The sequence below is a fragment of the Urocampus carinirostris genome, chromosome 19 (assembly GCF_059441175.1).
Source record: "Urocampus carinirostris isolate Australia breed hairy pipefish chromosome 19, RoL_Ucar_1.0, whole genome shotgun sequence".
In the NCBI taxonomy this organism is placed as follows: domain Eukaryota; kingdom Metazoa; phylum Chordata; class Actinopteri; order Syngnathiformes; family Syngnathidae; genus Urocampus; species Urocampus carinirostris.
The window spans coordinates 14111993-14134988 of record NC_142367.1 but is presented as its reverse complement, the minus strand read 5'-3'; the positions used below and the strand labels follow the sequence as shown (position 1 = coordinate 14134988).

Below are 22996 nucleotides of genomic sequence, written 5' to 3'. Positions count from 1 at the left end.
GTGCTTTTGTTTTTCTTATCAAAGACACACAAATTCAACCTTAGCGCCACTTTAATCTCCCCTCGTTACAATCATGTCTATTCAAATAAATAAAAAGCACCGTTTAAGACTCAGACATTTAGGCATAAGTGTGACAGACGCGTACGTTCCAAGAAAATAAATAGACTACTGTGATAAACATTGAAGGTTGGTAGCCCTCGGAGACATTCCTGTGCAATAAAAAATCTGATTAAAATGCCAAACACGCACATACACACAAGGTCTTTACTAAATAAAGCACGATTCCAGTCCCCTCGTGTTTCATCGGCATGCGTTCTCTACGGAGCAAACGTCACGAGAATTGGCACCGTTGGGAGATAAATGCGCGCTCGTTTCTCATTTCAGGATTTAAAAACTGACTTCCCTGAAGGCACAACCAGGAAAAGGGTTTCCTTTCTCAAAGGGCAGTGTAGAGCTTCGATGTACCGTCGGGTCAGGACCAAAGGACAATGAAAAGACCATGTCTGGGTCATGTGACTTGAGAGGCACTGGAGCAACTGCAGGCAAGACTCACTCATAGATAAGAACATGAACTTCTCGTTTAGCTTCAATCGTAGCGATCGGTGCCGAGACCGATATTGTGGTCGTTTACCTACTTGGCCCACTTTCCGCGTCGTCCTTACCATCCCCAATTGCAACCTCTCGGACGTTAGAAGCCTGACAATGGCTCAAATATCACTGGTCCTCGCACACATGGTAAGATCTCCCAAGGTGGAGAAGAAGTCCTCCATCTCTTTCTCTAGCAGTTTGTTGCGGTTCTCGGCGTCCTCCCTGGCACGCTCCGAATTGCGCAGTTTGATCTCCAGCATACGCTGGCGCTTCTTCTCCTGCTCCATTTCTTGCTCCAAACGCTCCATGTGAGCGCACAAGGCGGCACTGGAATCTTCTAGCCTGTAGGTGGACACGCAAGAGGACCTTTTAAAGGGTGGACGCAGGGCAAGACATCATACATAGTACCCTCATTTGAGAGTGGTACGATTAAGGTAGATCATGTGACTTGAAAAACTAGATGTCAGAAATCAAAGGGCTTTGTGCTGAATTTGAATTTAAAAACAAACATTTCTGATGATATTGTAGTGAAGGTAAAAACATGATGTACAGTTATCCGTCATTTTTCTCGAGGGTTGTGTTCCAAAACGGTCCTGTGCAGTATAAACCTTTATATATTAAATGTTTTATTATATGTCATCAAACATTTGTTTAACAAAAGTACTGTACATACGTTGTTTTTTTTTTACAAAAAACTTCTCTACCATCAAGTTTTAAAATAAAGTTTACATTTCATTTCAGAACTATCCATTTGTCGCCACCACGTGGAGGTGTTTGGGAAAACTACTTTTAGTGTTGGATCAACTTTTTTTTGAAACAGCTACTTTTTTTTACTATTTGGGACAAAGGGATACTAGTTTGCATTTCTAAAATAACTCATTACTATGTTATTACCAGGATTTAATTATGAAGAGTTGAGTTAAAATAGGCTCCGTCAGACTAAATCATCATGCCAATTAGAAATAAAATTTCCTGGAACATCGCAACGGCCCATTCAGAACCTTTCTTCGGGCTACCTAGTTTTTGAGGCGAACAAATTGGAGGCGCCTGCCTTGGTGTGTCAAGAAGTCCAACTTTGTTGGTGATAGAAAGCATGTTCCTCTGCTTTTTGTATACATGGCTTTTAGAGAAACGTGAAACTAAAGATTTGTGCTGGCATAATGTAGTTTCATCAAACTTTTACGTTTGTGTACAGCACACAAAGCCATGCTCTTAATGCATAGGCAGACACAGGCAGAAAAGGGATAGGGCAGCTGTTTTGCCTATCAGAATGCAGAACACAATGCAAATGAAAATCTGCCAAGTAGCGAAATTGCAAAAACAGAGGGTTTACTATATAATGCAGACTGTGGCACTTCGGTCCTCAAGACCTGTATACCTTGCATGATTTTGGAGGTTTCTCTGCTCTAATACAGGTGATTTCAACCACTAGGATTGTTCACAAACTCCCACCAGCTTGCTAACAAGTCGATCGTGTTTATCACCCGAGTTGAAGAAGACACACCTCATATAGTGCAGGACATGCAGCCCTCGAGGAATTCCGTGCCCATGTCTGCTCTAGAGAGGAACGGAGGCGGCAAGTACTCACTTTTGTATCCTGAGCTCGTAAGCAGCCTTCTGTTTCCTGAGCTCGCCCTTGAGGCCCTCGACAAGGTCGTTAAGCGCGTTGCCGCTTCCGTCGCCGTCTTCGGACATGATGACCGACGGCACGATGGCCGCCGTGCTCGGGTTGCCGTTATCGCTGCTGCCGCACAGCTCCATGGCCTCGCTGCTGTCCAGCTCCGAGCCGGGCTCGGTCCCCTCCTCTGGTCTCCTCTCAGTCTCCCCTTCGGTTTCCGTCCAATCCGCTTTGTCCCCGCCGCCTTCTCTGGAGTCCTGCGCCGAAATCTGGCAAGAGGAGGTGGACCAAGGGGTGCTGCCCACACTCTGCACGCTGCCCACGCTGGACGAGGAGGTAACGTTGTCGTAAGTGGACAGTCTTTGCGAGGAGCCGCTCGAGTCGCGGTCCCGGGTGGATCTTTCCCCTGAGGAGGTGCGGCGGTGCCCCCTCAGGGAGGACAGCCCGTTCATCAGCCAGTTACCGCTCCCCCCGCCCGACACGGGACTCTGGTCCGCCGTCGATCCGCCGGTCTTGGGCGACGAGGAGCTCTTGAAGGAATACTTCCACGAAGGGATGCTCTTGGCCTGTTTACTGGGACTCACCACCGTCTCCCCTTTCCCTGCCAGTTTAGGACTCTGCGTGGGCGTGACGGCGGCGCACAGTTTGGCGTCGAGCGACGAGGCGCTGCTGTCCAGATCGCGTTCCGGGTGTGACGCGGGACAGCTCTGCAGGTCCTCTTCAGAGATCCACGCGCCCAGACTGCGATTAAGAAACGGATTCTCCGCTTGGGGTGCGTTTTGGCCCTCCTGGTCCCTCCCCGAGTACAATCGCTTGTGTTCCCTGATCAGGACCGTCATGAGGTGCTGCACTAAAGACGTTCCTAGGAAATGTCGGTTCACTTTTAAAAACAGTTTCAGGGTACTCCAATCTAAGGTATATCGTACCTTCCATGATAGTGACTGGGTCTTCCATCTTGGGTCGAAGAATATTGGGCCCAAACACCGTGGCCAGGTTTTGGACGCTCATCTTGTTTTCATTACAGTGAGATTGGACTTCGTCAAGGAATCTTGGGAAGAAACAGATGCCATTGACGAATCGACTATTTTTAGGCAAACCCTGGCATCATCAGTGTTAGGAGTAACACGTTTCAATTACTTTTCTATGTAACTAGTACTGTAGTGTGTAAATAATAAAATCTCGTAACTTAACTGTCATTAAAACAGGGTGTGTTACTCGGTTACTTTTAAGCATTTCTATCATACATTCCTCGATCTGTCAGTAACACACTAAGAATGAAGGGTAGGCATGTTTATATGTACCTACAAAATAGAACCAAATACAGTTAGTTATTTTCAGAGTAACGCACAACTTTTAGGTGTCAGTAATACCATCACTTTTTAAATGATGTAACTTTTACCTGTAACTAAATTACTTTTTCATTTCAGTAACACACCCAACACTGCACATCACAAAAACGTACTTGCATATGTACTTGAGGAGATTGTAATTAGGCAGAGGTAGTGTGTTGACTTGCTTCCCGAGTTCCTGAACGCCCTGTTCAGCAGCCAACCAATCAACAAAAAGCACAATGAAATGATCTGCATTCATATAGCGCTTTTCAAGTCAATAACTTCTCAAAAGGCGTCAAGACCAAAACAGAAGCGCACTTACTTCCTCCTCGTCTTTGGCCAAAAGCTGCGCGCATGTTAGAAAGTCTTCATATTTGTTGAAGGGGATGACGGGTTCAGGTAGCTCTCGCAGGTACAATTTAAGCAAGGAGGCCACCGTGTGGACGTCTGTGTTACTGCAAGGAATAAAAGAAAATTACGGACCGTTTGGGTTTTATGTTTTTTCCGGGCCTACCTGTCAAAAAGAGGCTTGTCACCGCAATCGAAAGCCTCCTGCAGATCCTTGACCAGGTTGGCCTGCCCCGGCATTCGGAAGAGACCTTCTTCGTCCAAGCCCCTCTCCCTGATGAAGTCCACACACTGCTCCACCAGGAGCGGGGCCAACCGGGGGCCAAACTTCTTCTCATACTGCACCGTATCCTCCAACCGCTGACCAAATATACCTGGAAACCAGAAGGAGACTCAAACGATGTCCATCGCCGTCCACGGCACTGAACGGGTACCTCCTCCAAACGGCGCCCAGATGACCCGCCGGATGGCCTTGACCCAGTCGTCCATGTCCGTCTGGGAGTTTGCCATGAGCAGGAACGATTCATGACTAATGGGAGCCCGGTCCTTGTCCCCCGTCCCGCCTGAAAATAAGCAGAAATGCATTAGGGGCGGGTGAATACGCCTCCACCTATTCCCTAAAGGTGCTGCTTCTATATGTAAGTAGCGCAGCCCCTTCTCTCACACAGCACCCATGGCAACTTTCCAAGTTTATACCTAAGTAAGACTGACCGGCACACTTTTAGCACCTCTCCCCACCTGGCCTGCTGATGCATCCTGCCTCCCAAGCAAAACCTAGTAGGGCTCCAACAACGAATCAATACAACCAATTATTAAAATCGTTGGCAACTAATGATCTCATCGATTGGTCGTGTCGCGCCATTTACGAGCCATTAAGCACATTAATCCATGCGAATAATTGAATTGGATCTCGTTATGAAATTGTAGCACCACTTTAGTCCGGCAGAGGGCGCCTTGAGATTGTTTTTATAAAAGTATGACTTTTAAATCATTTATTTTAATAAACATTGCATCATTACAAACAAACTCGGGATAAAACAGTCAAACGCAACAAAGTTAACAAGGGAATAGAGAAAAAAATGAACATAAATGAATCAAATATAAAAAAGTTAAAAAAAAAAAAGGACTGATGACATGTTTTTCTCGACACAAGGGGCAGACTTTTAAGCATATTGTATTTTAATTGCGCTTTGGGAATGATCATTTTGAAAGATGTAACTATACACACAAATTTGTTGGCAACAGCTTTAAGAGTATTTGCATTATTTTTGGGCGGATACAAATTTTGCTACACATAAAAAATGTTTTTGTGTAATAAGTCTAAATGCAATAATGATCTTGGATAAAGTGGTAGGAAAAGCGTATCGTACACATTTGCAGGTTTATGTAGTTTTGTTTATATTTGTCAAACACTTGTTTTCTTAAAAAAATAAATTTTATAGTATTTTATCCATCCAAAATTGTAATATTTGAAAATAGGATCAAATTAAAAATGTATTTAAAAAAATTGATTCATCGATTAAATTGATAATCGACCGATTATTCGATTATTAAAATAATCATTGGTTGTCGCCCTAAAGGAGTGGGCCAGATCGATGCTACCGCCTCTACCAGAAGCTAAGAACAACAAGAGGCAAACATGAAGCGCCGCCCGGTGTGGACCTTTTTCAACAACAGAAAAGGACAATGCCAGGCGTGATTTTGTGTTCTGCTTGTGGCAACGCCACACATTTACATCAACACACGAAACAAAGCTCACCCTTGCATAGAAAAACTGTTATCACCCAGGCAACAAAGCCAATGAGAAACAATCGACAAGTTAATTGCATTACTATTTTTAAAATGTTTTGCAATGGAAGTCATTTTAGTTCCCAAGTTGACATTGTTATACAGTCTTTGTATTTTTATTACACAGTTACTTTTTTAGTTTGACTCTCTTGGCTTTTGTCCTGAAACAATTGTACTATAAATATTTATATTTAATTTGCAGATTGTCAAAGTTTGCATTGTAGTTATTTAATAAAAGGGGTAATGTTTTAGTGCCTGTAATCTTAGCTGCTTTTAATCATAATTATAAACTCAAAGGGGCCGGAGGGTTCAATTATCCAATGATCATAATATTTCCAAGCAAAAGGTATCGTTATTTATCGATAGTAACATATATTTGCTGAAATAGGATCAACATCCAAATTCCCAGTATTGCTCCACCCTAAAATCCATAAAGCGAGTGTCTCATTTCGCTAGATGGCGACATTGCATTGGTCATAGATTTTGTCTCATGCCAAGTATGTATAAATGCTAAAGAAATACGTAATCGGGGTAACAATAAGATTGCAAAGCGGAAACAAAGGTTTGGATCCTGCATTTGAGTGAGTCCAAATATAAACAGCAGTGCCATAAAGTGCCATTTTCAGCCAGCTTTGCAAAGTCACACCAGCTTAAGGACCATGCTGTCCCAACTTCCCCATGTGCACTTGACGTTTTTGAACTCAAGAGTTGTGTTGATGCGGATGGGCATCGCTTCGAATGAGGCAGACTTCAAGGTGCCGGAGAACATCTTTTGATTGCGCTCCACAGACAAAATCAATGCACCCAAAGACAAGGAAAATAAGCTCGGATAACACTTGATGGAACAGAGCTGTTTCATGTGGGCGCTTGTGGAAAACCTTGCGGTCTCTGTTGTATCCTGGACCTCGTCATCGCTTTCAAATAGTTTCAGGGAATTTCAACCAATCTGCTCTCAAGTTAAATTAGGTCAAACACATTGAAGATCAAGCTTTGTTATCAACTGGAGCTGTATTTTAAAATTACCTGACTAATACCAGTGATTGCAATCCCCCTGATTAAGGGATAACAAACCTCACAAACACAACAAGGCACGTATTTACTGCAAGACTGTGTGTAATACAGCGACAATATTGGCAATCTACGATTGATGTTTTCTGCGACCAGTGGCTGAGAAGATCTGGATTAATTTGAAAAGATTTTAAAAAAATGTGTAAAATACCATTAACATGTATAAGTTGACAGGTATGCTATGCATACCATCAATGGGGCTCCAATCTATAGTTCTTAAATAACTAATGATTGTTATGTATGGATTTCTGTACACAGTCAAACAACACAAACTAAAGTCAGCTAACAATAAAATGGGCAATTCAGTGAACATTAATAGGAAATGACAAATAAAAAACAACAAAGTAATCAATGGCTCACAATTTTCAACTTTGCATCAGTTCACAAATAAAAACCTGCCATTCTTCACCAAGAACCCTTCTTTCTGTAGACCACTTTCCTCCTCCAGCATCTGCTAGCTTTTACCTTGGAGATGTGGCTTCTTGAGGGCGTCCGGCTTACAGCAGACCGGGCCCATGTCCACGCTTCAGACCCGATCGGCTACCCAAACTCCACTACACTGGTAGCAACCACGGCCGGAGGTTGCCGGTGAGGCATGCTCGAGGCCCTTAAAAAGAAGACTCCATCCAACTATGTCCTGTTTTCATTGCACACTTCTTCAGTCAAGAGGGAAGTCCATTCTATAAGAGGAGTGCGACTAAGCGCTCTCTCTCTGTCACTCATGTGTGCCGTCTTCCAATCTTTGCCAAATAAACACTAAAGATGGCAGACCCAAGCAATCAATTGCTGCACAGACTTTGGAGTCTTCTACTTGGACAAGTTCCAACTGACTTCCCTGTCCTTTGTGTTTCCAGTTGGAAGGTTATTGTGCCACTCAATAAAAATTGGAGGAAGAAAAAAATCTTATGGACTCGATTCAGTTGGCTGCACTGAGAAAACAGAGGTCGGTACTTACACACACAAAATAAATACCCTAAATTCTGGAATACAGAGCGCACAGAATTATAATTTGCGCATACACACTGGAGTGTCATGCCCAATTTCGTTGTCACAATATGTTAACCCATTTTGTAACAATGACAATAAAGGTATATTCTATTCTATATTCTATACAGGAGAGATGTTTTTAGCTTCACTGTTTTCAGATCACGTGAGCATTCATGATGGTGATTACAAAGTGCAAAAAGAAGATGAGAATGAAGACTTGGTCACACAGGCAGATGGGTCTTTCAGAGTTATTTGTGGTTTCCGCGATAATGGACCAAATATAGTTTGCTTGTCATCGTTCCTCGTGGATTAAAGGAAACTCTAGCGACCTGACATGGATTCAGATGAAACAATGAAATAAGTGTAAGGTTTTTGATGGATAAATCCCACTGTTTTTTTGGATGTATAAATTGAGGACTTAATTTGTGGGTGCAAAAGCCAAAATATTGTGAGAACATTGTAAATATTGAATAAAGTTCCTACTGGCAAACCTACTGCTTTGCTCCTGTAATGTATTTTATGAATAATGTTGGCGCAAACATCTCTAAGAAATGTTTCCAGACGTCAATGCTGTATTTTGTATGCCGCCGCTTTCTTAAGTATTGCTCAGCTATTTGCACAGGATATTTACAGGAGAGATGTTAGTTATTGGTCCATCTAAATGCCGTGACTTGTTCTCAAAAATGGCTCTGAACATTGACAAATTTCATATCACCCAAAGTGACGCAGTCAAAAATGTAGGTGTCATATTTGACCCCGAGCTGTCCTTTCAAACACACGTGAAGATTATTAATAAAACAGCTTTCTTCCATCTTCGCAACATTGCTAAAATTCGCCCTATGCGGTCTCACTCAGATGCAGAGATTACAATTCACGCGTTTGCTACCTCGCTTTTCGATTGCTGTAATGCACTACTCTCCGGTCTCCCAAAGTCCAAAATCAAGAGCCTTCAGCTGGTACAAAATGCTGCGAGGCTTTTAATCACGACAAGAAAGTTTGATCACATTACCCCGATTTTAGCTAACCTGCATTGGCTCTCTGTAAGCTTAAAATGTGATTTTAAGGTTCTGTTGGTAGTATACAAAATCATGCATGGACTTGCTCCCTCATATCTTTCAGATTTAGTTTCCCCCTATGTTCCAGTCCGGAGCCTTCGCTATGAAAATTCTGATCTACTAGTGATCCCAAGAGCCAAGAAGAGATCTGCAGGTTCGAGAGCTTTCTCTATTCGGGCCCCGGTGCTGTGGAATGCTCTTCCCTCTGAGATTCTATCTGGAACCTCAGTGAAACTGTTTAACTCTAGAGTTAAAACACACTTATATTCTATGGCTTATGAATGACCTATATTTCATGAGGAGAATACCTGTGTATTAGTTTTTATTGCATCATCCTGCAAGGGGGATCTGTTCATGTGAGGTCCCTTCAAGGGTTCTTTGTTTTCCTAATGTTGAGGTTTTTGAGTTTTTCCGTGCCCTCATATACGTTTTAGATCAGGGGATCATGTCATAATAGTGGTTTGCAATAATCGGTGGTCTGTGCAGCCCTGTGAGACTCTTTGTGATTAAAGGTGGCACAAATAATGTTATGCTTTTTAAAAGACATTTCGCACTACATTTAAAGCCCCAGTGTTCAAAATGTAGGCAAAAAAGTAGAGGCTTGTAGTCCGGAATTTACACTACGCAATAAAAAAGTTCACCATCAATCATCAGCATTTAAAACAATATCGCGGATTTCAATTTCATTACAAAAAAAAAACTGGCTAGAATGAGAGCAACAAGCACAGCTAAGGTTGCAGATTCGTGCACTTGCATCAGCCTCCTAAAACAGACCAAAATAATCAATTGCCGCACAAAATCTTCTAGTTAGACTAACTTACAAGGTCCACATGACTTCCCCTGTCCTTTTTGCTGTTTCCTTTTAGATGATTATGATCTTGCTAACTCAAATTGGAAGCGTTTAAAGTACAATCATTTATGGACTAGATTCAATTATGACACAAAAGCGAGTTAGTACCTACCCACTCAATCCAACAATGGTTTGCCAGCATCTAAAAAGATTGCCAGCTTAATTTTCGTATTTTTGTGGCCAGAACGAGCGTAACGAGCACAGGTGAAGTTGCAGATTCACACACACTTGCGTCAGCCCCTGATGACTTCCCAGGCAAGCAACCAACAACCCCCCCCGGGGGAGTCTCGGGAGTTCACACCCTCCCGTGAGGTTAACTGGCCATAAACAAAACACACAAAAAGTCCCCGAGTAAACACTGCTCGGAAGACGGCGCGGCACAGTTTTGCACGACTCCAATCGTTCTGCCCACAATTCCAACGCAAACTCTTCAATGATGAAATGGATTCAACTCTCACCTGGTACGATCTCGAAGAGGTGTCTCCCCGGTTCGTCCGGGTTAGCTGTGAGCTCGTTCACCTGGCAACCCTGCAGAGGTATACAGCCCTGGAGGAAGATGAAAACATGAAGAAACTTTTGCAATTGTTTTACAGAGGCGGCTAAAGAAATCGGACGATCAAAACACGTCAAAATCAATAACAGTTTAACACCAAGCTAACTGTGAAGGGATGCTAGAGTCTGCTCCCCTGTCCCTCTGCTAATCCTTCTGCCAACATGGGCCAAGCCCTTGCCAGCATTAGTCACCATGGCAACAAATGGAATAGGCGAGAGCTGCAAGGAGAGCCTAGAAGCATTGAAACAAGGGAATGGGAAAGGGGGGAGTCGATCCCCAGGGAGGCTATGAGCTCAGAACACATACAGCGGGGGATGAATGATTTACAAAGGGCGACACGTAACCCAAGAAGACGAATTATACCGTCAGACGAGGGGAGTCGCTTCATTTGGAGCTTGTTATGGAATCAATTGCTTGTGGAATTTTTGCATAGTAGAGAAAACGATCTTGTGATGAATTATTGTAGCAAGTGTCGCATAATTCGGCAGGAACTATCAAAAACCCTAGGATGTTTATTGCTGTTAAAAGGCAGTAAAATGTAAAATGATTATTTCTTTTTTAAAGTTATGATAGTCATGTAAAAATCAGCAGGGTCGTGCACGGGAAAATGAAAGACCAAATAAGCAAATATGAATTCCGGACTACGGAGCGCACCTGATTAAAAACCACATGTGCAAATTGAAGTAAGATGCATAACTTTGTTTTTGTACAACAGCCATTAAAATGAACTCATTCGTGTCCATTTTTTTACATTAAAGAAAAAAAGTGGGGAAAGTACAGAAAAGCAAACAATGAGCCACATCGCAATGTTAGCTGAAAAATGCAGACAAAATGAAGTAGCCTGCAGTCTGGAATTCAAAATACATTTTTATCTTTTGTCTTTTTCGAACTTACAATCAAACGTAAATGAATAATTCCTTGAAAATCTTTTTTTTTTTTTTTTTTTTTTTTTACAAGAGCTGATGTGACAACTTATCGTGGAAATTTTAATACCTCGTCACTGCTGCTTTTGTCACAACTCCAGGTATTCAATAAAACATTGTAAGTTGAATGCATTACATTAGTAATGCAGTGTTCATTTTGCCTCTGAAAAGTGATGGGTCCCGGGGACTCGCATGCTCAAAAATCTATGAGTCCCAACAGAGATCTATGGGTCCCCAAGATTTAGTGTTATCGAGGTTGAAATTGTAAATCGGTGACAAATATTATAATAAAATCTATATATTCATTCAGTTTTAATCATCAAATTATTAATTCATTTTCTGCATCAAATTATTGTTGGTAATATACTGATTAAAAGGATAACCACAAACCTGTCTTTTTTTCATTTTCTCCTTTTATACTTCCTTTTTTTCTTAACTTCTTTATACAACATCATCATTCGTAATATAATGCATCAAAGCAAGTGAGCCGTTTGAGAGCCGGCTCTCTTGAATGAGTTGAGCCGAAAAAGCCAGTTTTCTAAAAAGAGACGGACTTTTCACTACACAACTCGAGATCGGCGTGTGGAAGAAAACTCGAACTGCGAGACCAAAACAACATCTGCCGGATCTGCCTGACGAAAAGTTTGGAGTGCGGTAAATCTTTAAAAAAATAAAAAATAAAAATGTAATCGGGTAATAATGACAATTTTGTGTCAAAAAAGTTGCGTCCCGGGGACGCACGTTGACTTGAGACTATGCGTCCCCAGCAAAAATGATGCGTCTAGGACGCAGGGACGCGGGCAAACGAGAAGGGGGGATACTACTGCAAGACCGAAAACACAAATGATGGTCCCGCATTGGCCCCTGGGGCATGGGTTGGTAACCTTTGTCACAATCTTTCACTTTTCCTATATATTGACCAGTTGACCACTTATGTAAATGTGACATTCAAGTTTCAATCAAGAATAATAACTTTAAAGCCCAAGTGTGTAATATTTGACCACTAGATAGCACTGTATTGTCTAATGCTAACAACCCAGTGCCACAGAGCACAGCGTAGCAGCAAGATGGCAGACAAACATGACGGCGACTTCTAGGTAGGGATTCTACAATGTAAACAAAAAAATTCTCGCCCTATATTTTTTTTCAATTTAAAAAAATTAACATTAATATGACATGTTTTGCTTAGTACTCAAATCATTTTTTTTTACTGAATAAAAGATTTTTTTGTACCGCTACAAGAGACCTAATTCCACACACGGTCCCTTTAAACTGGATCTTGTTTAAAGGGACCATTTGTAATTGACCACCAGATGTTGCTAGATTGTGTGGTGAAACTAAAAAGGATTGCTAAAAAGCACAAGGAAGAATACAAACTACAGGGACTCAAGGTGGCCAAAACATTTTACTTCTTTTTTTTTTGCCTAGCCTTTTTGATGTTATGGTGTAACCGCAGCAGCAAGATGGCAATTTTGTCAGCTCCGTATAAGTGAGGCTCATGTTATATAAATCTACTCATTTCTTCTCGAGTACTTTTAAAAAAAAATTAAAAACAAGTTTATATGATATTTCATATGTTTTCGCTTATTATTAAAATAATTGCAATATTTTTTTCAATGAATGGAATTTATATTACTGCATATTACTACACAGTGTCCCTTTAAAAAAGTCGATAGATTTTTCTTCCCAATGCCTTTCTATCATTTCCTAAGGCGGTTGGACTTGCACCACTCCCAGTTTCAAAATCCCATCGATTTTAGTCAATTACGGAAGGAACTCATCGGCGTTCGCTAATCGATACGGCCGGGGCGAGTATCGGCAAGTTTCGCTCGATTCTCTCCCCCCGAGAAGTCGCGCGTGCCGGGGAAAGTAAAACCCCGGCAGATGGCAGATATTAAATAAACAGCAGTCCAACAGAAATCAATACGAGTGTCAAGGTTTCAGTCAGGGAGGATTATTATGTTTTAAATGGCGTGTCTGTTTCTGTTGTTGGATGACATCAGCCACTCTTGTAAGCCGACACGCCCCTCCCCGCTCCAATATACGCACGCACTCCATTACTCGTAAGTGCTTATTAAAGAGAGAAAGGATGAGTCAGCGCACGGCCACAAAAGGCGTCTTCAATTGTGGAAGGAATCGAATCAATTAAGCTTTTCCCCTTACAAATATTTTTAACTTGATGCGCTAATGGAGGAAGAGAATAGCTGCGGTGCTGGGGCAACTGGACCGTCCCAGTCCGAGAGTGTCCTGTGCCTTTGTGGCGTTAAAGCCTTATTCAGAAAATTATTCGGTGGTCATTTCATGATGGCGTTAGAAAAAAAGCAAAGAAATCTAGCTTGCTTATGATGATTAAAAGCCAGCATTCTAAGTAAAATTCATGGATCGTCAGAATGGGTTGTTGGGGCTGTATAGCACCTTGTTGCAAACCGCGAGTATATGCACTCAAGTGTAAAACGTCTCACAACTTATCCAAAATTAATACTTTCTGAGACGATCATGTGTAACTCAATAAAAATAAAGGAATGCAACATTAGTAACATTTTCCCCCATCCTGTTAACCAATCGAATTTATTGAAGCACTAATACTTTTTTTAACATTTCATTTCAAGTGTTTTTTTTCTAACAAAAAATAAAACCAAATAAAATGATCAAATAGATTCATAATATGCCAAATCCAATGATTCATGTACCGTACTTTCCAGACTTGCGTGGAGACGGATGGAAGCCACCTGGTTGTACTTGCCCAAGACACACTACAGGAAATGATGTCCCTACGACCCATGTTAAGGGATCCAACCAACCAACCAACTTTCCAGACTATAAGGCGGACCTAAAAACCCCAAATTGAGCGCAGCTTCACGGTGCGGAGGTTCAGGGTTCAAGTCCAGCTATTGCAGCCTCCCCGTGGGGAGTTTGCATGTTCTCCCTGTGCCTGCGTGGGTTTCCTCCGGGCACTCCGGTTTCCTCCCACATTCCCAAAAACATGCCTGTCAGGTCAATTGGCCGGTCTAAATTATCCCTTGGTGTGAATGAGCTAATGTGATGTCCACCTCTGTGCGCCATGTGACTGGCTGGCAACCAGTTAAGGGGGTCCCCTGCCCACTGCCCAAAGACAGCTGGGATGGGCTCCAGCACCCCCGCAACCCTACTGAGGATAAGCGGCGCAGGTAATGGATGGATGGATATTTTTGGGGGAAAATTTTTAAAATTGTTATAAAACAAAACAAAAAATACAGAGGTATCTCTACTTACAAATGTCTCTACATGCAAAAGTTTCTGGTTGCAAAGTACCCGAAGGGGAAAATATTGCCTCTAGTTACAAAGGCATTTCAGGATACCAAGTCAAAAATACAGTACGCGTCAATATTAGACACTCCCAGTTTCCCCAAACATAAACAAACTGGCAATGGCTTAAAATTTGCCAGGCAGCCTAGTGCACATGCATGCTCCCAGCATGCTCTTCGTGTCACCCTCACATTTCAGAGACGAGGTAGAGTTCCGACCAAATTGCGGGAAGGACTACACAGCCATCATTCAAAGAGCCCAAATTAGACATCTTTTATCAGAATACAATAAAGACTTGGAATTTGTGGAAACAAATAACCCTGAAAAACTGTTGAAATGTTGGGCTATCGCTAGATTTGCCTAGCACATTTCCGATGACTTGTCAAAACCCAGCAAAAGCAGACGTCATTCGATCAAACGGGTAAATATTTTAATTATTTCCATTATTCTTTTTTTTTCAATATGTGCCTCTCGTTTATTTTTTTTGTTTATTGGGGGCTAATCTAATTTTAACATTTATTTGTTTCATACTCCTATGCTCTTTTACAGTTGTATTTTTTTTTACCGTACTTTTTCAGGGATTGGAACAGATTAGCACATTTAAAATCAAAATGCGTATCTGCTTACTAAGTTTTCAGGTTACGAAACTGCTCCCAGAACAAACTAAATCCGTAAGTAGAGGTACCACTGTATATGAAAAATAAATAATAAACACTAACACTTACAAATATTAAAAAAAAAAAACAATTACTATTTAAAATGAACAAAACAATCAGCAATTGAGAAAAGAAAATTTGACATATTGACAACATGACTTTTTGGCCTGTAAGAGCTGCATAAATATGGTCCAAAAATATAATGGTTAAGCACATATTTTGATCCCCACCTGCGGTTTGGTCTCCTCTTCATCCTTGTAGAAGTCGAGCTGCTCAGAGCGCAGCACAAACCAGCGCAGTTGCCAGTTCTTCATGATGCTGCGCTGCTTCTTCAGCCAGCCGGCCTTCAGCGCCCCCTCCTGGAAGCCTGGCAGGGCCGGCTGGCAGGAGCCTCGCGTCACCTCGCCCATCACCATGCTCTTCGACCTGGCTGTTTTGAAAAAATAAAATAAATAACACTGTCAAATCAAGGACAGATATATTACCTCCGCACCACTGACTTCGCACTTGTCAATTATTGACTTGACAAAGATTCGACGAGTCCATTATCACTCTTGGCCGAACGCCATGATTTTTTTTCCTGCTACAGTGTTATCTTTCATTTGGTATGCTGCACATCACTCTGGAACACACAAGTTCTCGCCTGAGGCAACAACACCTCGAGATGAGATACAGAGGCAGCGAATAAGAAGGTAACACAAATGATGTACTCCTGTAGCCCGGGGTGATAAGAAATAGCACCCCCACCTCCATTCCATTTGGAAGGTCCTTGCGAGAGACTTATTGTCCCGAAGAAAGGCAAACGGCGATAATAGGACCGCGTGGATCATTCTGAGGAAATGGGGATCGACCCGACGAGACATTTCCACCGGTAGAGATAACACTAACAGTTTGCACCTTTAAACTAGTTCTCAGTGGCTTTTAAATGTGTTTTTTTTTAAAAGGTTCCAACTCTCTCTGTAAAAAAAAGAGAAATTCCTTTAAAAATGTTACTCGGAGTAGGAGTGGAAATACTAGGAGAGCTGCAAACAGCTAGCGAGAAGGTGGAGGAGATGAGGCTTAGGTGCAGGTGCACAAAGAGGGTGGGGGTAAGTAATAAACACAAAAATAAATATTAGATCTACTGGTTTTGACATTGCAGTCAAAAATTAAAGCTTTAACTCAAGAGTTAAAGCTACCTTCAAGTGTATGCGCAGCGATTTGAAGCAGCTTTACTTAAGAGTTAAAGATGTAACTGGAGTTAAAGAAGCTCAAGAGTAAAAGCATCTTTCAAGTATTCTCCTGAGTTGAAGCTCTGAAAGAGTTCAAGCAACCTCAGTGTTATGTTGGAGAGACTGAACAGTTGAAGCTTTTAACTAAGAAAAGTAATGCATCGTTGGAAAAGAAAGAATTGAAGCAGCCGTAAAGCTCTACTCTAAATTTGAAGATTTAACTTGAGTTAAAGCATCTCAAAGGATAAGGCATCTTTTATGGATTATCTTGAAAAGGTTCTAAAATATTTAACGCAGAGGTTAAAGTAGCTTTAAATGTGTGAAAGCACCGTCGAAGATTTAACTCTGTTGTTAAAGCAACTTTAAAGTTTTACATAAGAGAGAAAGAAGAGTTAAAGCTTTAACTAAAAAGTTAAAGCAGCTTTCAAAAACAACAACCCAAATAAAGCAGCGCTAAAGCTTTAATAGTTAATGATTTACCTTGAGTTGAAGTGTCTCATGAGTTAAATCAGCTTTCAAGTATTAACTCGTGTTAAAGAGGTTCTACATCTTACTCGAGCGTTTAAGCAGCTTTGGAAGAATGAAACAACATTAAAGCTTTAACTGAAGAGTTAAAGCAGCTTTAAAGTTTCACACTCAGCTTGACATTGGGGTTTCAACTCAGGAGTTAAAGCGACTTTAAAGCTTCAACTTTAACATACGGTATTGTTCATATATTCGGGCAGTCGCTGACAAATTTATCAGATAATTACCTTTTTCGAGTTTCTGGATTAGCACAAGCCCATTTGCAAAGACGTTTACAAGAATCGGGATTTCAAAATTACAAGTTGATGTCTGGTTTTGGAGAAACATTTATAAAACACAGAATAGGAAGCAATTTGAGATAATGTCACAAAAGCTTTAAACTGCATTTGTAATATTATTATTATATATATTATTTATTAATACATTATGTATTAATATATACACATTATATATTAATATATGTTATTATATTGGAATAGATTAACTGAAGATCTGTAGGTGCTTTTTCACGCACTCTCCCTTCCCCCCATTTGTCTTCATTAGACACAGTCTAGTTATTTTTCACCAAATCACAAATTACTGTTATTACTGTGAAGATGCAGGCATCTATCATGAAAAAAGCTGATTTGAAAAAAATAAATAGATCCTTTATTAATCTCCTCTACATCAACATTCCATTTTCTAAGTGGAACATACACACAAGTCTGTGATTCATACATGTGTCATTTTTTGTGGGGTCTAAAAGTGGCAACGCTTCAATTCGAACTTCACGTTAAGGATGATTCAGACCATATATCGTGTCTAGGGTTTTGAACAAGGGTTTTTGCTAAAAATTGAGATTTTAAAGCAAACTCGGGTATGGGGTATAGGGTTTCAAAATAAGGTTTGAGTCTTATTATAGGGGTTTCAGGAAGGGTTTCAAACTAGGGCTTAGGCTCCATTTTAGTTTTTAAAAAAAAATCATTTTTATGGTTTCCTGTTAGTATTTGGGCTTGAAATGAGGGTTTTACAGGCTTTTTAAGGTTTGGGCTCGTTGAAATCCTTCTTAGGGTTTCCAGCTAAGATTTTAACAGGGTTCGCACACCTTTCTCATGGCCAAATATAAGCACTTTTAAGGCCTTTAAAGCCAATTTCCCAATTTCTCAAATTCTATTAAAAGGGGTATCATGTATTATGCAGACCCACAAATATATCTGCAATTTATACATGCAACTTTTAATCTTGCTTGTGCATTTATCAAGATAGCTAATTTTTAGATCCAGAGTAAATCCAAGATATATTTGAGGATCTAAACAATATGCATGTAAATATTTTTGAGACATATTACTACCCATATAGGTGTTGGGTAAAAATGACATTTTCAGTTGAGGGAAGTTCTTCCCACAAAAATTGCTATTAGGAAATGTTACCTTTGTTTTCTGATGGCCCATAATAAAATGTCCATAATTGCCAAGTAATCCTTGCACTAATACACAATTCATAGTGCCCTGTTTTGGTGTAGCATACACCTGCCCGTTGGAGGGCAATGCTTCTTCATAGGAAAATGCCGTACAAACTAATGCAAGCTGCCAATAATCATTAGGAGAAAAGAAATGTTAAACAAAGCCACCAGAAAGCCGTGTCGGCTGCATTTTTAAGCGGACTAGTTGAGAAACATGCCGACCATTTCAAGCACTTACAAGCATTTCACCCAATGTTCAAGCAGATTTTAATCCTTAAAAACAATTGTTAGAATTCAAGCATTTTTAAGAATTTCAAGCACCCGTACAAACCCTGGTTTTAAAGCCCTTTAGTGTTTCCAGCTCAGGTTTTAAACCTTTATTAGGGTGTTGGCTTCATATTAGGAGTCTAAAGCGAATTTAGGGTTCAGGCTTGATAATAGGGTTTTAAATGCTTATTAGGGTTTTCATCTAGATTTTCAAACTGCAGTTCGGCTCTAAATTTAAGGCTCTAAAGAGAATTCAGGCCTTCCAGCTATGGTTTTAAACTAAGAATCAGGCCTTAGATTTTGGGAGAGGGGGATATTAAGAGGCTCAGCCTAATTTCTTCCAGGAGGAAATATTTTCTCCATCACCACCATGGTATAACGTCATTATTGGACCTAAATCAAACATTTGCACCGTTTCTACGTGTTTTCAAGTCATAAACGTCAGGGGTCTTTAAAAAAGCACCCTTGAGGGTACCACCCTCAACAAGCTATTATGCCCCATGGATACGTGCCCATTATATTTTATGCATAGTTTCCTCATGGGTCCTTTCAGGCGTAAGTAAGTTTGTCTCAACGGCGAGCCAACACACAGCGAGAGCCGTGCATCCAACAATCGATTAGCTGGGTTCGAAATGGAAGACTGAAAGCTTTTGTTATGGATTTTGTATGTCAGATTTAAGACTATGAATGGAAGTCTATTTTGATTCTTGATCACATTTTCCCATATTCAAATGAGTAAGATTACTGTTTAAACACATTCAATTCTTTTGTCATTTGTTAAAACAAAATAACATTTTTTTAACAATTTTCTAATTCTGTTAAGGATAAAGCCATTCAGTACCAAAATTAAGGCAAAATCCTAACTATAACACAGCTTTTGCCAAAACTTATTTGTTTTACATTAATGGATATTTTGCTACTCTTTCTGGAATATGCTTATATTTGGCACTGGGAGCAGCGTTATACAAATAAGTACACACATATAGAAGAACCGCAAAATTTACTTTGTTATCTGCAATAGTCTGTATATTCTTTTTAGGGAAAGCAATATCTTAAGATGTTTTTAGGGGTAAATACATATTTAACCTGATTGTCGTAGGGTTTTTAACATTTGAGGGCTATAAAAAGTTATACATTTCATTTTTATGTCTCCATATTGAAACACCACTGTTTTCACCATACACTTTTACTTCATACTCATTTTTAAAGAAAAATCCATCTATTCATGAAAAACATGGCACATACACGATACATTCTTTAGATACCATGTATAAAAATGAAAGAAGCTAAAAAATATAACTGCGTGCACAAAATAAAGTAAGCAAAACTGCGGAAACTTCTACACACCCCTTTGATGACTCAAGCCCCCCAAAAAACAAGAAAAACACTTCACATGATTTCGACGTCCGTCTGTAGTGCTCATCAAAAATGTTTTACTATGTCTAAAGCGTAGCATCAAACTAGTCATGCACCACATTTTCACACTGAGAAACGCCGGAGGAATTTAATTCCATTAATCCAGTCGTTGGGCGGTGATTTATGGCGGACAGAGTTACAGGTGCATCAGAGCGGAACTTAGCCTAGCGCCGTTGATAAATTACTCCAACCTCGTTTAAATCTACACACTGACAAGTAGGCAGGAGGTGTGGCTGATGATATCAAGCCTGGACTCAGAGAGGAAATGATGCGGTGGTGCGAGAGCGTTGCTGTATCTGTATAGAAGCATTGCGGCACGTCGAGTCTGACAGGTGCCCGACGAGCGACTTTGATGGTAAAACCATGGCAACGGGCGTCAGAGATGCTGCAAGGAGAGGGGAGCAGGCATCTGATATGATTGTAACTAAAACCGGGAGACCATCTCGGGAAAATGTGGCAAGGATGGATTTGTGTATTTGGTTTTTAAAACACAGGGAATATTCACTGTAATTTTAAAACATTCTACAATATCATCAAACATTAATCTAAACTGCAAGACTATCGAGCCACTGTTTTTAACCTTTTTTGAGCCAAAGCACATTTCTTTCATCTAAATAATCCTACGGAACACCACCAGTTGGTGTCGCCAGATGAAGTAAATCCAAATGAAAGATAGCAATCGCTAGATCGCAAAGGCATACAAATTGGATAATTTCTCATGGCACAGTGACAATTAACCACAGCACAGTGGTTAACAAACACTGTGCTTAACAACTCTGACATTCCTGATGCCGTAATGAAATAATTCATTGAATTGTTTTTACATGATTTGACCGTTATGAATATATATTTATTCATCTATTAATGCCGACAACATATAGCGTCAGGTAGAAGAACTGTACACTCATTTGAGGGTGGAATGGATAATCGCTCGCTTATTTAAAATGCAGTCAAATAGAGTTGAATAGTATTGCTGCGATCTCAACTATATTGCAATTCAAATTGGCTAGTCTTTAATTGGATAGTTGAGTGCATTCATAAATTCATTTACTATGAATTGATTCCAAATTTACATGTATAATAGAGTTGAACCGATTCAAATCAAGATATGAGATAGGTACAATTTTCTTTAGTTTGATATTTTAGAACTCTCGTGAACTCATTTACATATATAATTTTAAACTCCTAAAACACGAGTTTCTTGTTAAATCTGCATTAATGTCCAAGCATGTGAATGTCAGTTGTTAGGAAGTTAAATCCAGATTGCCCAATAAAAAATTGAATCGAACCGTAATCCCACTGGGTTAAAAGGAATCAAATGGTTCTTCTTTCGTATCGGACCTTTCTGGGGTCAAATGGTTTTCTGGAAATATTTACATCCCAAATTCCCTTACATTAAATTGAATTAAACTTATTAAGTTGAATGTAACCCAGGTCGGATGGATAAAATAACCCAACGTTGGGTCTAAAATGGACTTGATTATTTGTAACCAAAAGATCTAGGATGAGGACTGAAGTTTTATTGAATAACTACCAGTTTGAAAAATGTGGTTAGGACTTTTTATTTCATGTACATAACTAGTATCACATATTTTCCAATATAATCAACTAATGTCTCAATAGCTAACACGGGCACGCATTCCCCATGCCCATTGTGTACTAATATATGCAAATACACGTTGAAGAGCAATTTCACACAGTACCGAAAGAGGATTTCCGCATCCCACTGCTACAATCACGACCTATTCATTACATCTTAATCACATCCAGATGAATAATTTGGAGCGGGGATGGAAACACACGTGGACGTGAGGGCACACGCTAATTACCGCGTCCCTTTACGAGCCACCGGCTGATGAGGCTGAGGACACTGGAGATGCGATCCAGGTCCAGTTGTGGATTTTAAAAGTGAGGCATCGGGTTTACGCGTAGTCAGTGAAAGAGTTAACATAGATGTCCTACCTCGTCGGGTCTGTCTGATCTTAGGACTCAGCATGGTGGTCATGGCTCTCCTGTCGGCATGTCCGTGCGCATCCGAGCACCCCGCCCCTGCACACCCGTCCGGCAGCCTCCGCTTCCTCCCTCTGACCTTCTGCAGTGCGGCCGTCAGCTGGGGGTTGGGAAGAAGGGAGGGGGAGAGAGGGAGGGACTGGAAAAACTACCCCCGTGTTTCTTGTTCCATGCACACGCCCAGTAGCCTCAACCCCTCCCTGCTGCATTATTCATAGCTGTGCATCCGCCTGGGGTGGATGGCGCTTTTTGAAAAAGACCAATATTTACTGTATCTGATCAAATAGAAGCCTATTTGTGGGTTTGGTTTTACTAGTTTGAGTTATTCTTTTACAGTGGAAAGGAATTAAGGGGGGAGAGTTCATGTGGCAGGTGTCTCCACCCCCACCAGTTAATTAGGACTTTCTCAGCTTGTCTATTTGCCTTGCCTCCCTCTATACTTCCTCCTCCTGTCATTTCCTTCTAAACAGTCTCGCTTGAATTACAATTCAGTTTGAATTTATTCACAAAAATAAACCATTCTGGCCTCTTTTGGTTTTGCTCAAGTGACATTACATTTCAGCTCAAAGTCAAATATATTTGACACAATAGAACTTAACACATTATAAAATCAGAGGCAAAACAGAGACTACACATTATGGTTACTATAGCTGTACAGGACTAATAACATTACTGCAAAACATGTCAATGATGGCAGTGAATCAGATACATCTTTGGATTAATGTCAACTTGGAGGAGCAATTCTGAATGTAGGATTTAAAGAAGTCGACACACCCCCTTTCAAATGTTTGAAAATGTTTCCTTTCATTAGTTCAGCCAATACCATTTTTTATAACCCTAACCGCAAACCCAAAATCCTAAACCCCCAACTATAACCCTCACGTTACCCTAACCCCACAACAGTAATCCTAGACCCAATATCCTTCCAATGCTAACCCTAACCCAGGGGCTGGAAACCTACGGCTACCGAGCCATTTATGGCTCTTTTCATGAGTACATTGTGCAATCATTTATTACATTGTTCCATGCAGAGCCAATTGTTGCACGAGACAATACCGATGCACATAGGGTTTGTT

General features: G+C 40.7%; 1 protein-coding gene across 1 annotated transcript; it reads right to left on the bottom strand.

Moving 5' to 3' along the window:
• Positions 1-33: 33 nt before the first annotated feature.
• On the bottom strand, positions 34-22015 carry arhgap22b (Rho GTPase activating protein 22b). Its single transcript, XM_088323082.1, has 10 exons — positions 21873-22015; positions 15281-15480; positions 10092-10179; positions 4320-4448; positions 4052-4259; positions 3860-3992; positions 3669-3742; positions 3133-3254; positions 2177-3068; positions 34-930 (listed from the first exon to the last, which is right to left on the bottom strand). The coding sequence occupies exons 1-10, from the start codon at positions 21913-21915 to the stop codon at positions 708-710; spliced, it is 2112 nt and encodes a 703-aa protein (XP_088179208.1). The 5' UTR covers positions 21916-22015; the 3' UTR covers positions 34-707.
• Positions 22016-22996: the final 981 nt, after the last annotated feature.